Source organism: Prionailurus bengalensis, chromosome F2 (assembly GCF_016509475.1).
Source record: "Prionailurus bengalensis isolate Pbe53 chromosome F2, Fcat_Pben_1.1_paternal_pri, whole genome shotgun sequence".
Classification (NCBI taxonomy): Eukaryota; Metazoa; Chordata; class Mammalia; order Carnivora; family Felidae; genus Prionailurus; species Prionailurus bengalensis.
Genome location: NC_057353.1, coordinates 80494363 through 80515797, shown reverse-complemented (window position 1 = coordinate 80515797; position 21435 = coordinate 80494363). Strand labels below are relative to the sequence as shown.

The window sequence follows — 21435 nt, the reverse complement described above, 5'->3', positions numbered from 1 at the left end:
GAATGTATCGCTACTAAAAATATTCGCAGTTTGGGAAAATATGTTTAAATTTGACCTCCTTGACCCTCTGCGCTTTCTAGCCTGTTGCTCGGGCTTGCGCCGCAGCTTTGCAGAGAACGGCTCAGAAATGTCTCCGTGTGCACGCCTACTCCGTCTGTGGACTAGTCTTCCCACTGTAAAAACAGATCTTTTATGAGTTATTTATACTCTTGACTACTCTGAGCAACAAGTGACAGTTTCGCAGCATTCCAACATGTGATTTTGGGGATGAGAACCAAATACCGGGATCCAAGTAGTCTTCCCCGTTACTGCTGCTCTACAAGGGACATGACTGGCGGGTTCGGTTAAAGAGATACCGCAGTGCCTGCCATGTGCACGTGCTGTAAATGAACAGGACAGCGGTGGGACACGTACAGTCCAGATCCCACGGAGCAGCGAAATCGCATACGTGGTTATGTGGTCAAAGGGCTACGGTGAAGGATTCGGAGAGAGTGGGGGAGAGCGGATGTGGATGGAAGAACCAGGGTGGACGGAGCCTGAGAGGGTCTCCCATGGCAAGGGACCTCACGTGACCTTCTGGAAGTTTTTGTGGGGGAACAGTAACCTTAAGATCAGGGTGGCCCATATCGCAAAACAAGCCTTATGAAATAAACTGCCTCAGTGGGGCCTACTTAAAATGCAGTTCCCGTGGCATTAAAGAATATGTCCTGCTTGGCCACCTCATAGCTTGCCCGTATTTTAATTATTTGAAGAAGTTGGAAAAAAAAAAAAAAAAGATTTTTCCTTGACTTTTATGGCTTTTTCAGTCGTTAAAAACTATGAAATGTTTGGAAATTCTGATTCAGGGTCTGTTACTTATTTTGAGGGCCCTGGAGGAGAGCAGGGTGCAGACAGACTAACCCGGGGGAGCTCCTCTCTCGGGCCACTGGCCCCAGGCTGGACTCCGGTTCCCAGTGGCCATCTGAAAGAAGGTGGCCTGCACTCCTTCCCTGTGGACAGTACAGGGCTGGAAACTTGCTGACCGCTCAGCAAGTTGACTCTACTGGTTGTGGCTTCACTCACCCACTCACCTCTCATTGTTTTAGGTATTTGGAGAGAGAGGTAAAGAGAGACAGTATAAATGAGGGAGGAGCGGAGAGGGAGAGAGAAGGGGAGGGGAGGGGTAGAGAGAGGGAGAGAGAATCCCAAGCGGGCTCTCGCTGGGGCTTGAACCCACGAACTGTGAGATCGTGACCTCACCCTCCAGACCGGCAAGGGGTGTGCCGAGCCAGCACTGCTAGGAATCTGGCCGGACATCGAGAGTCGGATGCTTAACGGACTGACTCCCCCGGGCACCCTGTGCCTCGTCGTCGTTCGCGCGCACAGCGATGCTCCACGTCTACACTGATTCTGGACGTGAGACAACGGGCTGTCAGGTCGCAGCTCTCAGCCCAGTGGGAGCAGGAGGTGAGCGGACGCATGCTGGCGGTGCATCGTGACCAGGGTTCTGGTCTCCTTCAGCCCCAGGGCCGGCCTCCTAGCAGTGCCGGCTCGGCACGCCCCTTGCCAGCCTGGAGGGTGACGCTAACTCTTAAGCGCTCTTCAAGTTCCGTGCTCCTCTCTAAGCCGTGATCGTCTGGCTGGAGCACTAAGGAAACCACACTCGTGTTTTCAAGAGGGAGTGGAATCTTGGGACCGAAAGCTTTTACTCTAACACACTAATGTCATCAGTGAGGAAAACATTCCCGTGCCTTTAAAAGAAAAAAAAAAAAAAAAGCCCTCACGTCTGTAGTAATGGTTTGCTGACTCAGAGCAATTATGAAATGAATTTCTGTGCTTTCCTGACTTTAAGGTGATCGCATGAGTTAGCTTGTGTGAGAAACAGCCCGCTCCAGCCTCCCATCAGGCAGGAATGTCTTTTTGAAACAGTTGAGCAGATTCCCAGATTGGAAAGGGTCTGTGCAGCTGACCTCACTCTTTTCATGAGTAATTCTGGGTGGTTATTGACTGCGCTCTGCCAGAAGGCTCGAAACCGTGAATGAGCGTCATTCTTAGCAGCCGGGGGCCGCAGGCGTGCAGGAGAGAGCCACAGCCCGGTGAGGACCGAGGGTTCGGGGACCTGCTGCCCACCGAGCCCCGGGGGGGGGGGGGGGGGGGGGGGGGGAGGGGGAGGGGGCGGGCGCTGCGGACCGGGGAGCTGGTGAGGCTCGCGGCGGCTGCTCCGGGCAGCGTGTGGGCTGGCGGCCACGGCTCAGGAGCCGCAGCGGCCCGCGGGGATGGGGGCCGGGGCCAGGCGGGGCGGCAGGTGGCCTCGGCGTGGCGGGCGGCGGCACCGGCAGCCCGTGGCCTCGTTTTCCCGACGAGATAAAGCTGAAAGCTGGGGAGGTTACTGGCCGGATTGTGGGTTGTCCCCCGACGCGCCGGGGTGGGGGCCCGTGTGCGTGTGAGGAGCCCATCCCGAGGCGGGGCCGTGCCCGACCCAGTGCTGCTCGGGGTGTCTCGGGGCCGTGCCGTTCTGCTCACAGACCTCCCCGCCCGGCGCTCCTCTGGGTTTCCCCGAGCTCTCCGGTCTCACCCGCTGCCCTTCTCTCCCCTGCGGCTGTGCTGAAAGCGGGCTCGCCGTCGGGACCGGGGCTCCTCTAGCCTTAGAGGCCGGATCGGCTCTCCTTTCGTCCTCGTTGCCCTCTCGTCGGCCAGCCGGCGCTCCTTACGTCAGCCCGGGGGCGGGGGGCCTGGTGTGTGCCCGCTCGCTCCGGCTGTCAGCTCCCCTTGAACCGTGTGTTCTCTCTCTAGCACCATCCTGGAGGAGGAGAAGGTTCAGCAAGAAGAACGAATGAGGATGGAATCCCGAAGACAGGTCACGGTGTCCTGGGACTCCGGAGGGTCCGACGAAGCGCCACCCAAGGTAGCAGGGGCCCCTACCCCAACTCTGGCATCCCTCCCGCTGACTCTCGAGGCTGCCGGTGCAGGCAGCTGCTGTCTGTGGGAGGCACCCAGGCGTCAGGGTGTCCCAGGAGCCGCCAGTGTCACGCCTCTCCCCTCGCCTGCCTCCCTGCTCCCTGCGTGTTACCCTCACCACACTCGTTCCCGGGTTCGCGTTTCGGCTGGAGGCCCTGTGTGAGGTTAGACGCGGTCTCCAGAGGCGCCTCCTCGGCTCGCCCCACCCCCACCCCCAGACTGCAGTGAGCACGCCAGGCGTGGAGGAGGAGGGCTTCCCCCGGTCAGGGAGCACGCGAAGGACGGAGCCGGGATGCAGACCTCAGATAGACCGAAGCCAGACCCCTGAACGCTCCACGCTTCGCCCTGCCGTAAACTGAGTCCCGTGGTCCCTAATTCCCTTCCTCTGGGGCTGGGTTTGGTTGCGAGCCTTGTGCACACGCGCCGCCTACCTGCTCTCCGCGGCCGCCTTCCTGGCCGGGAGCCGGAGGCGTCACATTTGCAGGTCAGGATCTGCTGGCGGCACCCCCGGGCCTCGCCTGTCCCCCTCCCCCAAGCCCTGCAGCCCTGCGAGGTCACCGAGGCACACCCTCCCCCCCCTCCCCCCCCCCCGTGCTCAGCCAAACGGTGGTGGCCGGGCTCTGCTCATAGTTGGCCGTTAAAGCCTCTCATGCGGTTGAGAATTCTTCAGATACCTTTTGCTTTTGAAAGGAAGGTATTTTCACACAGTGGCTTACTTGCCATGAATAATCCAGTTCAGAACGTCTTCTGGAATTTAAATAGATGGTAGGCTTTACCTTCTGTTTGATGAGCTAAAAGCATACGCAGATACTGGCAATTATTTCATTTTCTTTTTGAAAAACGTTCAGAAAATCTGATAGCACAAAGTACTATTTAAATATTATACCAACTTTGAACGATGCCTGAAAGCTTCTGTTTTCTTGGTCAATATTTTCAATGTGTAATAGTAAAACATCACACATTTAAGGTGACTACGGGTATTGACACAGTTCTTCAGAAATTTTGAGGTGGAGGGTTCCCTGGTGCAGCCTCCTGAACAAGTAGAAACACTGAGGCCCAGAGGAGGAGGGCCAACGCCACCTCCGACCGGTGTTCCTTTGGGTGAGAGCGAAACCAGTGCACTTCCGTGTCTCCTGATTTAACGATAGATCTGCTGTCACCCACAGAAAAACCGAGAGCCCCTCATCCCAGCATGTAAGGCCCTCCCGCTTTGCATATACACTGCGCCACAGCACAGTGGTCCGGGCCTGGGAGGCATGAGAGTCTGGAAGCTAGTTCCTCAGGCCGAAGGGCCAAGCGGACCTCTTCACATGGGGCTCCGATGACTGGGCCGTCCGCCTCCCCGTTCCCAGCCTCGCCATCCTCTCCGTGAAGCGAGGGTGTTAGCATCCCTCGCCCTCAGGGATGCGGTGAAGGCTGCCTGAGGTCCCAACTCTGCGGCCCTGATAGAGTCACGGAGGCGTCAGGTGCTGTGCGAACCTGGCGGTGAGCCCCAGATCTTGTAGCGCTCCCCCAAAACTCCACAGAATGAAGAAACTTTGTCCGTCTCAACGTTTTCCTGTAGCTCAGTCTGTAGAATGTTGGTTTAATAATGCTCGTGTGGCTGAATTTTGGAAGGTGTAGTCTGAGGTTAGGCTTTTTCTGTTTTAGAGTACAAAGACCTTTCTTTCTGGTTTCGAGACATTTTCAGAATGCCTATTTTGAGGCTCTTCTCTCTAATCGGAGATCGGTCAGCGCCTCGTAACCCACTGCCTGTTGTTGTCGCTGGAGTTTGACTGGAATGAGCTGCAGGCTTCACTGGTGTGCTGTCCCTGGCTGGTTTCAGCCTGCAGCCCCATCACTGTGGCTGCACAGGTTGATACATTTGCTCTTTGACACTTTGAGGAAAAGGTTGGCAAGCCCTGGATTAAACGTTTTCATGGATAGAAACTCGCCAACGCTAGTATAAACCTACAGACGCTCAATGAACATGAACAGACACACTCATGACCCGGCTCCCTTGCCAGCCGGAATCAGGTCTGGGCACAGTTTTCCCTCCTCCACAGTGATCCGTGGAATCGAACTCCGCTTTATGGCCCCTGCATTTGACCGGCGTGCAGCTGAGTCCCTTGTCTCCGAGAGGCCAGCCCGCTAGCCCAGCGTCACCTCCTGTCCCTCCACCCCGTTTAGCGGGAAGTCTGGAGCCTCATCAGTTGTTATAGTTCTGCCTGTGCTGTTTTCGGACAATAAATTCCACTTAAACCTCTTCAGTTCATGTAGGATCTCCGGCTTTTGTAGACGAACGTTGTGTACTAATAACATTTGTCACGTAGCCTAATTAGTTTTTTAAAGGGAAACATTTTTCTCTCCCACGTTCCAGATTCAAAATTGAAAGCTTAATTGTACTTAATGGCAAAGGCACCATAACCACAAAGCTGATTATCAAAAATAGTTATCAGTTTCTTCATCAATATTTAATACCAATGTTTGGACACAAAATAATCTTCAGAGAAGTTTGCCCGTGAGGAACGCAGCCCGGGGAGCCCCGCTCCAGGTTCATTTCATTCCGGTGATTTGTCCTGCACATCCCCGTCGGTTCATGGGAAAGCCTCTGGCTAAAAATACCTTTCTCTGCAGTTTTAAAAATGTATTTCTTGGATCTGCGGGTCCAAGACCGTTTCAGAGGGCTGTGGGAGCAACACCCATTTCGTAGTAATGCTCACGTGTCCCTGGCCTCGTCCACTCTGCTGGCATTGGCAGTCCTGCTGCAGACGTAACTGCGGACCAAGCGGCCGTCCCCGCGACACACGCCAGGGCGGCAGTGCCAGACCGAGCTGGTCATCACCGGTTCTTCGCCACCTGTGCCAGAGCGACGCCAGGGTGCCGCAGAACGACCCCGGCGAAGCGGTCACGCGTCCTCCGGGGGAGGAAACAGAAAGTACCGGAAGACACTTGCGGTGCGGCTGGCCTGCGGAACTGACCGCTTTCCCCGCGGAAGACCAGTGTTTCTTGAAAAAGGAGTGGGCAGACGCTGTGGTTGGTCAGAGTCACGCATTCGGTAGGCGCTTTCTCAAGGAACGAAGCAAGACTGTGTCATCAAGAACAGATGATAGTGTTTGTGGCCAGTGATACAATTTGAGTCTTCAAGCAAAAATTAGAATTTTGAGAAACTTACCCCCATCACCATGACCTGAGAGCTTCGGAATTCTGAGACTTTTGTGATGAGCTCAGAGTGGTATGAACAAACATGACTTTCTCCGTACGTATGCTGAAATGGGTCGGCACTGCACAGGTCCACGGGACTCGGGGACTCCCGGTTTCCAGGTGACCGCTGCAGGATATTACAGGATCACACGTGGGCAGGTGGACAATGCGTTCCCAGTACAGGACGGAGTGATGGATTCCAACAGACGATACGTTTCAGAGTCCACGTCGCAAAAGTCACTCTTAAGAAACCGCCGCTTGTTGTTTGGGGGCAGCACCAACAAACAGTACCCACAGCTGTGCTAAGAAACTGTTAACACCCTTGTCTCCTCTCCAGCTTTACTGCTGCGTGAGGCTGGGCGTTCTTTGTGTGCTACAGTCAGCGAAACAGCACAGCACACAGAGCAGAGAGGCTTCCTTCTGTGAAGCCGAACGTTGAAGGAATTTATCCACATACGTGTAACAGGTGCCCCTCTGCTCCCTGATTTTTTTTTTTTAGTTTTGAAAAAATAGATACTTTTTTAACATGTAATTAGTTTGTTGTTGTCGTTTCTTGAGAGAGAGAGAGGGAAGGAGGGAGAGAGCAAGCAGGGCAGCGGCAAAGAGGGGGAGACAGATGATCCGAAGCAGGTTTCGTGCTATCGGCACAGAGCCTGACTCGGTGCTCACGAACCATGAGATCGTGACCCGACCCGAAGTCGGACGTTTACCTGACTGAGCCACCCAGGTGCCCCAGTTTGTTGTTATTTTTAAGTGTGTGTTTTCATCTCTACTAGTGTAAATATTAGTAGATATATTCCAGATGAACAAGAGCTCTTGGAGTCTTTGGTAATTTTTGAAAATAGAAAGGGGTCCTGAAGATAGCGTTTGAGAGTGGCTGTCTCAGCAGCGTTTCTCAGCCCGAACAGGACGCAGCAAGCACTCCGCTTACATAAGAAGCATTTTGGGACGCCCCACTGCTGACCCTGAAGTGGAATACGTGGGTAATAAAACGCCTTCCTAATTGCAAAACGCTGGTTCTTCCAGGAGACTGCTAACTGTAGAAGGAAACTACGACGTTATGCACACGCCTGCAGGAGACCCTCAGGAGCGGTGAGATGGTCAAGTGCTTGCCCGTGTGTGCACACCACGGGTACAGACAGCCGCCAGGCCTGCAGAGCCCACGGCCCCAGCCGCGCGCGAACGCACTGGCCGTGGCGATGCGGTTTTCCGGAAGGGCGAAAAACCCTGGTACAAGTTCCGACAAAACAAAATGGCGCGTCAGCGTGCACAGTAGCTGCTGTTCCAGTAGGTTCCGTGTGTGGGAAGCTGTGCCACGTGTCGTTTGGGTTCAGATCGCAGGACCGTTGCCGTTTACCTACGTAAGGTCGAGCGAGGCACCTGAAAGGAGAGCGGGTCCCGTCGTTCTGACCCCCGGTGCCGTCGGGCTCAGCCCGGCGCCCTCGTGGGTGCCCTGGACGCCTGCAGGAACACTGCCACCCGACGGAGAACCGCCGGTTTAGGGTGTGTTGGCTTTTCCTCCCCCGCCTCACGTGGCCAGACTTGAGCAGAATCTCCCGCAGCTCCACAGTTTGCTTTTCTAAAAACCTTAAAATCCGAGTGTGTGTCTTAGAGGAGGAGACGGAGTAACCTGCCGAATGGTAGTTCCGAGGCGCTCACGTGGAAGCCGTCCTCCAAGAACTGGACGTCAGTCCCCACGACAGCCCCGCCCCCGTGACCCCGTCGGGAACGTGGCGGCGCAGAGGTGAACGGCCCCGACCACAGCCCGCACCCCCGCCCCCCGCCATGCTGGCGTCCTGCTCGTAGGGAACACGAACAGCCGTCTGACGGGACACGCGCTCTCCGTGGTCGCGGGTTCGCGGAATTCGGTTTCGCGATCGTCTTGTCTGCCATAAAGCCCGTTTTCATCCTTTTCCCTGTTGTTTTATTTTGAAATGGAACCTTGCAAGTGCTCTCTTTTGTTACCCACTCAGGTATTTGAGTCCCTGTGGGACGTTGTGTGGTGACTTTGCCGGCCCCTCATCAGTTCCTTCTGTATTTTCCGTTTTATTTGTCGAGCCCAAGCACACTTGCCACAGGGCGGCGTCACCGCACAGCGGATTTGGGGGTCGAGCAGGTCTGCCCGCGTGGACGGTGCAGTCTCTTCGCGTTGACGAAGTTGTCTGAGCCGCGGCTTTATCCTCTGGAAAAGGGTGATAATACCGCCCGGTGACATCGCTCCTCCAACTGTCAAATCGTACGGAAAGCACGTCAGCTCGCTGCACACGGACACACTGAGGAAAAGTTGTTATTTTTGCCTGTTACTTACATGCGACCTCCAGGACTCAAGCCACGGGACACAACTGTACCACCATCAGAGAGCTGCCTACTGTCCTGATTCTGCCTCCTCCCGCGCTTGGACTCCAGGAGTCCCACTCCGCCATGGCGGTGCATACATGTTAACACATACCTTTGAAATGAGTGTTGCGGGCGCCTGGGCGGCTCAGTCGGTGAAGCCATGGCTCGGGTCGTGGTCTCGTGGTTCGTGGGTTCGAGCCCCACAGCAGGCTCCGCACGGACAGTGCAGATCCTGCTTGGGAATCTCTCTCCCCCCTCCCTCTCTGCCCCTCCCGCTTGTGCTTTCTCTCTCTCAAAAATAAATAAACTTAAAAAAAAAATGAGTGTTGCCGGTCCAATGTCATGGAACAGAGATAACGGAACTGTTTTCTTTTTGCCTCTCCTTCACTGCCTGTTCAAATGAAATCTTTAAAAATACAAATCTGAAGAGCAGTCCCTCAGGCATCATGGAACATCCTTGTAGAAAATGCCACCGTAGAACACAGAGTAAAGCCTGTGACACCCCCTTGATGTCCCTTTCCTGCTTCCGGGGGTCTCGGGGATCCATCCTCCTATTTGGTTAAGTTTGGGGTAAACCGCATCTGGGCCACTGTAATGCAGGCTCATGGGCTGAGGGAGCATTTCCACCCGAGAGATTTTTTTTTTAAATTTTTTTTTTAATCTTTATTTTTGAGAGAGGGAGAGAGAGACAGAGACAGAGTGTGAGTGGGGGAGGGGCGAAGAGAGAGGGACACAGAATCCGAAGCAGGCTCCAGGCTCCGAGGTGTCAGCACAGAGCCCGACGCGGGGCTCGAACTCACAAGTTACAAGATCGTGACCTGAGCCGAAGTCGGACTCTTAACCGACTGAGCCACCCAGGCACCCCCACCCGCAGAGATTTCACAGCCCCACAGTAGCAGGGCTCGGGCAGGTACAGAGGTAGCCGCAATCCCGGTCAGGATTCGAATCGCGTGACGGAGGAGAGCCGAGGACTTAGATGTCACGTCTGTGGGAGAAATCAGGAGGTTGCACGGAATCACCGTAGAAGCCTCAGGAGTTGGGGTGGAGCTTCCCAGGCTGAGGCAGGAGGCATCCGGGCAGTGGGCCGTGTGAGCAGAGCTGTGGGGTGACGAGAGGGTCCTAGACACCCAGAAGCCAAGCAGAGCGTGTGCTCCTGCAGGACCATGTGCGTCCTCGGGAGGAGACGCAGACTCTGAGGCGTTTCTTTCCTCCCCTGGGCTTTGCTGGTACCTGAGTCCATCTGCTTTTATTCTGGTCTTCGTTTGGCTGGAGAGCAGTGGGTTTGTCCTCCGTTCAGTCCCTCAGGGTTAGAAGATTTCATGGGCTTATCTTCTATTTCAGGCTAAACCACTTTTGCTATGAACTTTGAATTCACGTATGCCACAGACAGACCGAGAATTCCAGAGCTGGAAGTGACTTCACCGTCCCTCTAGCTGGATTCCTGTTCGATAGATGCAGAAGCCAGTGGGCTCCCTCGCCCGCCCGCAGTCACGCAGCCAGGAAGCAACAGAGCGGAAGTAGCACGGGCTCGGCTCCCGCTCGGAGAGCCTCCTGACGTGCGTCTCCTGGGTGCCGGGTCTTCCTGGCCACCGGTGGATCTCCCTGGGGCCTCTCGCCCTTCGCCCATGTTCAGCCAGATAGTCGTTTCATCGTTGAGTTACAGGCGTTCTTTGTGTTTGCTGGGTCTGTCTCCCAAGTGATCAGCCAGTATTTTCTTAGACTCCGTGGGCTGTCTCTCTCTCTTTCTCGGCGGCCTCACTTGCAACACGAGAGCTTTTAATTCTGCGAAGCGCGGGTTATCTTTCTTCACTCTCGATTGAGCTTCTGGTGTCGTACCGAGGGAACGGTCGCCTCACCCAGGTCACAGAGATGCCTGTTCTCCCCTGAGTGTTGCAGTTTTGCCGCTTCCGTGTAGATCCACGATCCGTTTTGAGCTCATCTTTGTGTGTGTCGTGAGGCAGGGGTGCGGCTTTGTTGTGTCACGTGGCGGTATCCTGTGCCCCGGCCGTCGCTGGGACAGGCTGCTTCCCCCGCTGAAGTGCCTTGACACCCCTGATCATTCTTTCCAACGGAAGCGTTTTGGAGAAATACCTTTTTCTGTTCTTTTCAGTGAAACATAGACTTAACAGAATTATCAAAACACTCATTCACACGACGCTCTCTTGATTTGTTCACAGCCCAGCAGACCTGGTTACCCCAGTCCACGGTCCAGCGAAGGATTTTATCCCAGTCCCCAGCACATGGTACAGACCAATCATTACCAGGTATGATATGCCAGTCGTGACAGACGTGAGATGCGTTCTTCTTCACGTTTGGGGTGGGGAGGTGCGTCACGTGTATTCGTTTTTTCATTTCTGTACTTACGAGTGATTTGGCACGCAGAGAACTGAGAAAGTACTCTGACTAGTAGCTGTAAGTGGACGGCGTGTTGACCCCCAGAGGGTGGCCTTCACACAGCTGGGCGTCTGTCCTGTGCCACGTCCTCAGCCCCATCGCCTTCCTCTGTTCGGGGAGGCTCAGGCGAACCCAGCGGCTCCTTCTGCGCAGAGGTAGTGACGACCTGGGCGGTTTTTCCGGAAGGCAAAAACAACATTCGATTGTACCTTGCGAGCTGGACAGATGCTATGTGGACAGGTGTGGAAAGCTTGTCAGGCTTCCAGGCTGATAAGTAGCTTACGCAAATTGGGAAAGACTGTCCTCGAAAGGAAAGGACCCGAAGCAAAGTCAGTAATGTTTCTGTTTCTGAGGGAAGGGTATTTGCCCTGTGGAGGTATACTCGACCCAGTTCTGACCGAAGTGGACACCGTGCTCCCCGCGCCACACCGGCTGGAGAACAGTGCTGTAAGCCTGGAGGGTCCCCTCCCCTCCCCGTGTCGCCCGCTGCCCGGTGCAGCCACCCTCTGACTGTGAGGAGAGGTTGGCGTGGCGTGTCCTTGGCTTTCAGATAAACGATCAGACAGGGTGTGCTCGTCCCCCGTGCTCAGCTGCTCTGACTGGCGTGGTGTCTGTGCGTTGACGTCCTGATGAGGGTGTCACTAATTCACTCCTTTGTAGTGCTGGGGACTATTCCACAGATTGTTTAGCCGTAGTGATGTTATTTGGGTAGCGGGCCAAATAGCTTCTGGGAAATAAAACCCCCTCTTATAATTGGTATCGGCTGTGGCTTTGCCGTTGCCGCGCCTCTGAGGCGACTGCACCGAAATCCATAGCTGGCTGGCTGGGTGAGCCGTGACACCCGGCCTCTGATAGAAAGTGCTTGACCGGAGAAGGACTCAGACGCTAAACAAACAGCGGGTGGTCCTCGAGTGTCTGTCTGGGGAGGGAGAACTTCCCTTAACTGCCGTCTCCCCTGAGTTACCCGTGTCTCAGGGAGCACACAGAAGCCCGCTTACTGTGCCTCCTTCACTCAGATGAAAGCACTTTTATTCCTTTACGTGCCTCTCAACTCTATTTAAAGCCAGGCCTCTTGGGTCAGTATGGACAACACAACACTCTTCCCTGTGGGGTGCTGGGCTGCCAGGGGAGGGCAGGCCATTCCGAGCTAGAAGGATGTTGCTAGACAGAACGTGGAAAGTGGACACGCGGCGGCTCTTTGCCTGGCTGACTGCCTCCGGACCCCCGCGTACTAATTCTGAACGGGGGCCCGGCAGTTTTCCATCGTGAGCAGGCACCCCCAGGAGCTCTGGTACAGGACTGGCAGCCCTGTTTTGGGAGACCCTGTCCTGAGACCCCCACTTGCCAGGGGAGGGTGAACCATCGGGTCCTCCGGGGCAGCTCCTCATTCCGCAGGCTGGCGGTGACTGACTGTCCCCGTGCCCTCCGCCCTCGAGGGAGGCGCTCCTGGGCCCCTCGGTCGCCGGAAGCGTGGGTTACAGCTTGCCTGGCCGTGACTCATCACGGCTGAAGAGCCGGAACCCGGACCTAGGGCAGCGCTCAGAGCAGCCGGAGGGGTGTGGGTGGCCCAAGGAGGGAAGCCGGGCCCCGGGCAGGCACCGGACCCCAGGCTTCTTGAGAGAAAACGCGGCCACATCCGCTGACGAGACCGAGAGAGCATGCGGTCAGGGCACCGGTCTGCGCGGCTTTCACGACCTGGGGCTCTGGTGCCCGTTGGTCAGTGGCCGCCGCCTCGTGGAGTGGAAGCCCGTGAGGATGGAGACTTGCCTCCACTTGAAGTGCCTACAGGCGTGTATAGAACAGAGGAAGGATTCGGGGGAGAAATTAAAATATTCCTATTTTCATTGAAGAAATGAACGATTCGCCTCCCCCAGGCGCCAGGTTTCTTTGTCCTGCAAATGGGAACAGCAGCGGGCCATTGCCTGCCACTGTCTCACGTTCCTTCTTGGCCTAAAATGTTCACTGGATCCCGTCACTCCGCTGTGTGGCTGCCACAGAACACTTGAAATCTCCTGTGCAAATTCCTGAAAGTTCTCTGGCAGTAGTGTGTCCCTTCCGACCAAAAATAGCGATAGGACACTTTATGTTAGTGGAATTTTTTTGTTAAAATATCTTCATTCAAGGGGGAGCCCCAGGGGGCTCAGTCGGTTGAGTGTCCAACTTTGGCTCAGGTCATGATCTCGCGGTTCATGAGTTCAGGCCCCGCATTGGGCTCCATGCTGTCGGGGCAGATCTTCTGTCCCCCCTCGCTCTGCCTCTCTCCTGCTCACTCTCTCTCTCTCTCTCAAAAAATAAATGTTTAAAAAAATATTTTCCTTTAAGTAAACTATGAGAATGGTCTATACATCTTATTTGAAAGTTTCTTAGTTGTCACTATGCAATTTGGGGATAAATCCATGCCTGGAGACCTAACCGATGCACGAAATCTTTGTTGAAGAACGTGTTGATGTTTGGAAATACGGGTTTGGCTGTGCTTTATCTCATTGAAGAATTAACTGACGACTCTGGCCACACAGTACTTGCCTAGTGAGTTATGGAAGCAAATGCTGCTTCCGTCCCCTCTTTTTCTCGTGACTGAGGGAGGGAACCACATAAACAGCCCTCTCGTTTTCCTTCTGCCCTGAACTCTTTCTGCACGTGCACCTGAGCGCCTTGTCTCTACCATGGCTACCGCTGTGGGGACACGGGGCCGGACTTTGCTCACCGCCAGCTCTAGCTCATTAGAGAAGAGCGCTCGGGAGCAGTGCCACAGAGCCGTGACCGTGGTCCCTGTTGCTTTGGCATCGAAGCTGCAGAATGGCACGGGAAATAATTTCCGACTTGCTGGTGTGTTCGCTTTAGCTCTCGATGCGGCCTTCATGGATTGCCTTTTTGGGGCTTTAGTTGAGAATCCATTGCCTTGCCTTGACCAGCTTCCGGAGGCCCCCTGCTTCACTTGGCCAGTGAGCCCTTCCCCAGCCTTCAGAACCGGCCCTGCCGTACCTCTCTGAGCACGCTTCAGTAGCCACATCTCCCCTTCTCTCCCCTTCGGCCCCCCTTGGCCCTTGTCAGGAACCTGCTTCTCCTGTTAGGTCCGCTCGGTTAATCCAGGGTGACCGCCGCGTCTCAAGTCTCCTTATTTACAATCCCGTGTGTGAAGTCCCTTTGCCACGTGAGGGGGCACAGCCCCGGGTTCCGGGGATCCAGATGTGGATGTCTCGGGCACCACTGTTGCGTTTCCACGGTGATCTTTGTCATCTGAGCCGCTGGCCTGCGTGTGGAGGGCACAGCTGTGCAGGAGTGTGACCCCCGCTGCCTCCCATTCGCAGGTGTCTGGCTATCCTGGCTCACATGGGGTCACAGCCACGGCTGGCAGCATCTACCCGGGTCAGGCATCTCTTTTGGACCAGACGGACTCATGGAATCACAGACCACAGGAGATATCGATGTGGCAGCCCAACGTGGAGGTAAGCTGGATGTTCGTGTGTTAGCATGAAGCTTTGCCCAAAGTGAGTTGTTGATTTCGGTGACCTCATTCGAACACCAGGGTGCTCCATGTGCCCCAGTGCTTCCTAGTCTGTGCGTCCTTTTCACTGAAACCAAGAGACGCCGCCACCATTAGCCCGCCCGTCCGAAAGGCGGCGCACCAGCCTGAGCGTAATGAGTGTGTGCGGGAGGCACGTCCCCGGGAGGAGCAGGGCAGGGGGACAGAGCCTGCCGCTCTGTGGGCCATGGTAACTTGCACCAGATTTGCCTGGTAAACCGAGAACCGCTCCTGTGATAGTAAGTGTTGTTTCTTGGACTCCCAGAACACCTGTGGTCACTGCCGTGCCCTCGTCCTTGGAGTGAGCGTGTTTAACAATTGCTCGGTCTGCCGCAGCGTGTGCATCAAGTTTAACCCTCCTTCTGGTCCACCTCCAGACTGTTTTCACTCCTTCACCGTAACCAGTGATGTATTCTGTGCACGTTCCTTGGATAGTTTCTCTAGAATAAGTCCCTGCAGGTGGAGCTGTGGGCTGAACGACCTTGTACTTGGCAAAGATGCTCGGTAGGAGGTGACGAGCCGCCTCTGGGAAAGTCGCTCCCGTGAGCGGAGTGTGAGAGGCCCTCTTTCCACCGCCCTTGCCGTTCTGCTTCACTTCCTTTGGAAAGACGCAGAAAACAGCAAAACTATCCTCAGTAGGCCCCTGAGAGTGGATGCGCTCTTGTATTTCCCTCCCGCCAGGACTCTGCGGCCCTGGACCTGCGCGGGATCGGGCAGGTGCTGCCCACCCAGCTGGTGGAAGAGCGGCTGATCCGGCAGCAGCAGGAAATGGAGGAGGACCAGCGCTGGCTCGAGAAAGAGGAGAGGTTCCTGGTCATCCTGGTAATTGGGACCCCCTCCGCTTGTGACGCGCTGGCGCGGTCTGCTGTGCTGCAGACGATCGGAAAGGTTCATCCTTTTCAAAACCAGAGAGTTTGTCTCACATCTGGCCCCTAACGCCGGCAACAGTGGGTCATTTCCTCTTCTTGGATTCCCTTTTCCACCAGGTTTCTGAGATGTTGCTGGTGGCATTGGGGGCTCGGAGGTGTTAGCATCCCTGTGGTTTTCGCAGAAGCAGCTCCCCCTTAAGTGTCAGCTCGCACGTAAGAGCCTGCATTTTGCTGCTGCAGGACGTGTGACCGGACAGCCGAGGGCCCAGGCCTTGCCTGCCCGGTGCCTGTCCTCTCGTGCTCCGACACATACCGACTGCCCCCCCCCCCCCCCATGTGTCTGGACAGCCCGAGTGACAGCCACCTCAGATGTCTCCTGGGGCAGAGAGGAAGTGGAAAGGCAGAGCGGTCTCTGTGTGTCCCTTGACACAAGGGCCCTTCGGACTCGGGGCCCCATGCCACGCACTCCTGTGCCCTCAGCCTCAGAGCCCACTCCCCCGTCCCCTGCACGGCTGGTTCCGTCTTCCTGGAGCGGCCTGAAAAGGATGGCTGAGCAGAGCCAGGACTGCGGGCACAGATTCTCGACTCCGTACGTCTCCTGGGCAGGGCACAGCCGGTCCCTCGTGCTTTGATCAAGTAAACGCTCCCTGAAGCCAAGACGCTGTTCGACTGTAGGCCGAGAGGCCAGACACCAACAAGGGGCGGGGTGGTGGGAGGTACGGTTCTCACGTCACTTCCTGTCTTCCAGGCACTGACGCTTTTAATCGCCGAGTAACGGTGTCATGAGACAGTGACCTTAGTCTGTGTTGCGCAGCGTTCGTCAACATCGTTTCTACGTGGCTTTCGTTTCTTTGAACCTGTAGTTCACAGTTAGAGCAGCCCGCACACTCAGGTTCAGGGAAGCCCGTTTTCACTGCTGGAGCGGCCAGTGCCCTGAGCACAGGACGTACCGGGGCTGCCCTCAGCACGCCTGCCACCTCGGAGAGCTCAGGGGGGCCGGAGACGTCACGCAGGCTCCATGCTCTGCCGCTGCCGGTCGGGACGAAGGCGGTGTTCCTCAGCACGCACCGTTGGCACAGTCGGGCCCCTCAGGTTGTACGCGACGTCTCCCACGTGCTGCCGCCACCCGACGCATTTCTCGTGTGGGGAGTCCAGTCTGGCCAGCTCCTCCCCCCCCCCCCCCCCCCCCCCGCCACCCGAGGAGGAGAGGGGTCCAGAATCCTTTAATCGAAATTCTGGAAGGTTTTGTGTTCTTCAGAATCCAGTATTGTTGCACCAGAGAAAGCTAATGTGGTGTGGTGCACGTGCCGTGGGTTTAGGTAGTGTTCCAGGGGCATCCCAGGGGTAAACAGCAAAACACGAATGTTCATGTTAACAGGAATAGGTACAGAGTTCACATCCATTCAGGTCACGTTGTGCCGTGAAATTCGCTTGCTTCAAATGCAAAAGGAAAACAAATCACCAGTTTTTGGTGCTTGTTAGATTTTGGAACTGAGGATAAAGGAAATGAACCCTCCCTGTGAGACCCCCGTTTAACGGCACAGGGGATTTCCCGAGGTCACCCAGCTAATGTGTGGCTGAGCCTGGATTCAGCCCAGAACCCTGCTGCAGGGTCGGTCCAGCTGCTTTGTCGTGTGGCCTCAGCGCATGCGAGGGCACGTCGTGCTGGGGGGAGTTTTAACGCTACACTTGCCAAGCGCTCTTCGGTACGTACGTTTACAGCGGGCTATAGGAAACATTGATAGGCAAGGTGACGCGTTTACTTTTGAACAGAAGTTTCGTGCTGTCAAAAATCTAAATTATTTAAGTTCAAGCCTATCTTGATAAGAGGCAAGCTGCAGATAGTGGTGATCGTTTAGTGCGGAAATCTGAGCAAGCCAGTTTGGATATGGAGTGGGCTCCAAGAACGGCCGTTCCCTAGCCCATCTTATACTTTTGCCCAGACAGAATATTTTCTTGCATTGATTTGTTTTTAAAAAGTCACTGTTGGGGCTCCTGGGTGGCTCAGTCGGTTGAGCGTCCGACTTCAGCTCAGGTCATGATCTCACATTCCGTGAGTTTGAGCCCCGCGTCAGGCTCTCTGTGCTGACGGCTCGGAGCCTGGAGCCTGTTTCCGATTCTGTGTCTCCCTTTCTCTCTGCCCCTCCCCTGCTCATGCTCTGTCTCTGTCTGTCTCAAAAATAAATAAGAATAAATAAATAAATAAAAAAGTCACTATTACCTATTCTCTGAACTAGAGCTGCTGAATGTAAATACCACCAGCTCATGCACGACTGACCGCGAGTGAGCGAAGGTTTGCTCAGGGTTGCAGGGTGCCGGCCCTGATGGGGTGCGGCGGAGGAGCACCAGGAGCCCGTGGGTCCTTGGAGGGGTCAGGGACAGCGCCAGAGCCCGGATGTGTTGAGCCAAGGTGAAAGATCCATTGGAATTTGCAAGGCAGACGAGCTCAGGAAATCCCTTCCAGGCAGAGGGAAGGAGCATGAGTAACAACACCAGTCAGGAGACTGTTCTCAGAAGCCCCCCACCCACGCTGGATGTGACCGAAGCTTAGGGAGTGGGAAGCAGCTAACGGGTTCACCACTCGTCTTCTGAGCGGTGTCACGTGTTTATATACGAGGCTCAGGACCCGGCTGGTGAGTTGTGGGCTTTTTCTCGGCATTGAGACCACGCACATACAATGAGCAGACCTCGAGCGTGCAGCCGGCCGAGCTCTGTTAAGTGTGTGAGTCCGTATAACCCACACTCACGCATCGGACATCTCAGACCCCACATGGCTCCCAGATTCCGTTCAGAGCCCATCTCTGAGGCTGTACGAGATGCCCCCCGGGGTCCTGGTCCGCACCGCGCCTCGCCTGCCCAACCGCCTGGGTTCTAGGACGTCTCTGCTCAGTCGGGGCCTCCCCGCCACCTGTTCCCCCTGCCCTTTATTTCTCCCGTGCCGCTTTGATGACTTAATTTTGTGTCTCGCGTCCCTTACTGGCTTACTGCCCATCCACTCAGAGCTCCTGCCGCTGCTCTAATGGTGTTTCATTTTCCCCGAATTTGTTGGGTCTGTATTTTCTGTGTGCATATGCAGTTCATTTTTAGACACTTACCTTGTGTTTTCCAGTATTGATCACATGAACTCTGACTGATTTCCTTGGGTTTTCTGCATGCACAGCTGTCTCTTTTTCCCCCATTTTTTGAGGCATAATAGACACACGTCACTTATTGAAAGCATCTTCTTTCTCCATTTTCAGTGTTTGTTACATACGTCAATTTCTTTTGAGGCATCCCTTGCCAATTTTTATATTAACTAGGTCCCTGCCTGCTTTTGTTCTTAAAGATGTTGTCTATAATAGTTTTTCTATTAAGTATACTGTTAGCTCTGTATTTTAAATACATTCTTTTTCTAAAAACTTGTAAGGAGTGTAACGTGATGCACAATGTGGGACATTTTGCTTGGGTTTGAGCTAGCCCTGTATTCCAGAGTTAAATCCCTACTTAAGGCATAACTGATCAGTCTTCTTTTCTAAGTTTATTTATTTATTTTGAGACAGAGAGCATGAGCGGGGAGGGGCAGAGGGAGAGAAAACCAGGCAGGCTCCATGCTGTCGGTGCAAAGCCCAACAGGGGGCTCGAACTCACAAACCATGAGATCGTGACCTGAGCGGCGGTCGAATGTCAGACGCTTAACCGACTGAGCCCCCCAGGTGCCCCGAGCCGTAACTGACCATTCTTGGGGTATCTGGCATCCTTTGTTAGTGTTCTGGTAGGATTTAGTGTGGCCGTCCATGAGTGAGAATGTCTTATTGTTGTCACTGTTGGCTACGGGGTCCAAGCAGTACTGGTATCGCAGGTGAGTCGGATATTCCCTACCCCATCTTTGATTGGGGTGTTCGTCAGGTGGGCATTGTAGGTGGTAGGGGTGAGGGGAAGCGCGTGGCCAGGACTGGGGCCTCTTCCAACGGGAGTAGTGGGCGGAGACACGTAAGCAAGGAGATGGGGGTGACATGAATGTCAGCGTCCCCGTTCCCTGCCTCAGCCACAGCCGTATTTCTAAAATCTGACCCTCTCATTCTCACACTTAAAATCAGCCAGTGGCTACCACAGGATGACTGCCCAGGATGACTGACTGGTCCGTCAGACTGTGAGCTGTCCCTGCATTCGTCTTGTCCTCAAGGTCCAGCCTCCTCACTCAGCCGCTGTGACAGAGAGGACGGCACAGGAGGGGAGGGCCGGCGTGGGGACACATGGGAAGAACATTCCAGGGAGAGAGCGTACCAAGTGCAAGGTCCCGAGGCGAGGCGGGAGGGGCCAAGTATGTCTGAGCACAGAAAGACCACCGCAGTGGCCAGAGCGCAGCAGCGGGTGAGGGGGACAGACAGCGCAGGGCCCCTTAGGCCATGGCAGGCTAGCGGGACCCTGGGGCCAGGGGCACGGGCAGTGGCGGGAAAACAGAGCACGCTGCACATTAGAACTGAAAACGGTCTTTCCTGTCCTTGACTGTCCTTTTCAAGAAGGCAATACTAGAAAGAATCTAGACCCTGGAGTCAGCCACATGAGAATTAAAAATCCTGGTTATTATGACCCCATGTAAATTGTTCACCCTCTCTGCTTTAACTCATTTGTCTGTAAAATAAGTAGAATATGCTCTATCAAGTGTGGGTGATACTTTCCTCCCAGGGCTGGCTCGAAGACTAAACATGTAGCACGTATCCAGTGGGAGGAGTAGGGGGTACAGGGGTACACGTGAATTCCTCAAAGGGCTTCTCGCTCTCACTCAGGGCGTGCTCCACGGCAGCTGAGAGCCTCTGAAATCCCAGACCGTGTCCCTCAGCCCACGCCAGGCTCCCGAGGACGGTCCCAGAACACCTTCCCGCCTCTCCTGACCCGACACTAAGAGAATAGGTCGAGCGGGAGATTTGAGCCCCTTGTGGGGATTCCGCGAAGGAGCACGGCAGCCATCACCTGGGAGTGGAACGTGCTTTTATTGGCTTTGCTTGTTGTTATAAATAAAGCCTTAATTCCTTTTTGCTGTTGGCAGAGCGCCCACAAGTGGACTATTTTTAGCAGATGGCTAACAAGGCCCGAGTGTTCTTCCCAGGATGTGGGGCCCTGGGCAGGAGGCAGCCCACTGCAGGCTTCTCCAGTGGTCAGGGACGGAGGGTCTGTTTTGGGGCTTTTTCCTAAACCGTCGTAGGCCTGATACCCTTGTAAAATAAAATAAAAACAAGTACTAGAAAAGACAAAACAGGTTTTTTTTTAATATGCAGAACATGAGCCAAGTTTGTTTATATGAACTCCAACAGACCTAAAAATTACTATTTCAGATTGCTCTGGAATTTTTTAAAGATACTTGCCTTCTGTTTCTGCCTCATCGTGACCTGGTGACAAATCCCCAACCCTCACGGGTCCTTGGGCCATGCGAGGCACAGCACCCCTACTCCCTTCTGTGGGGCCAGCTTGTGCCCCTGGGTAAGGAGCTGTATTCTTGTTTGAAAGATGGACTCCCAAGTTGCTTTGTCAGTAATCTCGCCCAAACGTCTTCTAATAGATGAGCATCAACAGGTGTCAACTGGAATCTTCCGTTCTTAGGACTGACGCCGTTGAGGGCGGTCACTGCCGGTAAATACGGCTGCTGCCTTTCCTTGCGTACTCCAGGGGGGTCAGGGCTCCCTCACCTTCTCCCGCTTGCCCCGGCCGCCCAGCCCTGACCTAAGGCACTCGCTCCTGGCAGTGGGCCCTCTCCCCATCCAGCCCGCGACCTCCCGGGGTGCCCCTTTGCCCGCAGGATCCCTCACAGGCTGGCCGGAGAGAGAGCCCGCAGCCTCGTCAGCTTGCTCAGAGGGCTTTCTTTCCCACTGGGCATGGCTTAAAGACAGGCTGACTGTGTCACCGTCTCGTCTTCCTTACAGCGGGCACAGTACTCCTCTAATGCGGTGCTGCGCTAAAGATAGGAGTTTAATTTTAAAGCGAGAAAGGCCTGTCTCTATAAAGCCGACTTTGTCTTCCGAAAAAGGAAATGAATGTCTGAGCTGTTTGTCCCCCTCATACAGACCCAGGCAGTCTACGCGTGAGGAGCGCCAAGCGGGGGTTCGGGGTGGGGGGGCAAGGACACGCCACGAGACCCCCTCTGGCCCTTTTCTGCTGGGCCAGGCCACGCCCCTCCTGCGTTCTTGTGTCGGCTGCATTCCAGAGGTGATGACAGTG

General features: G+C 55.1%; 1 protein-coding gene across 26 annotated transcripts in view; it reads left to right on the top strand.

Annotated features, from left to right (window-relative positions):
- Positions 1–21435, top strand: part of PTK2 (protein tyrosine kinase 2) — a 256865-nt gene that overhangs the window by 215740 nt on the left and 19690 nt on the right. For 25 of the 26 annotated variants that reach the window (XM_043601871.1, XM_043601859.1, XM_043601851.1 and 22 more), the window contains 4 exons: positions 2773–2884; positions 10635–10721; positions 14160–14297; positions 15056–15196. In XM_043601871.1, coding sequence (XP_043457806.1) covers positions 2773–2884; positions 10635–10721; positions 14160–14297; positions 15056–15196 — 478 coding nt within the window. Of the gene's footprint in view, positions 1–1934; positions 2076–2772; positions 2885–10634; positions 10722–14159; positions 14298–15055; positions 15197–21435 lie in introns of those variants that run through there. The other variant, XM_043601874.1, reaches the window with a different exon arrangement.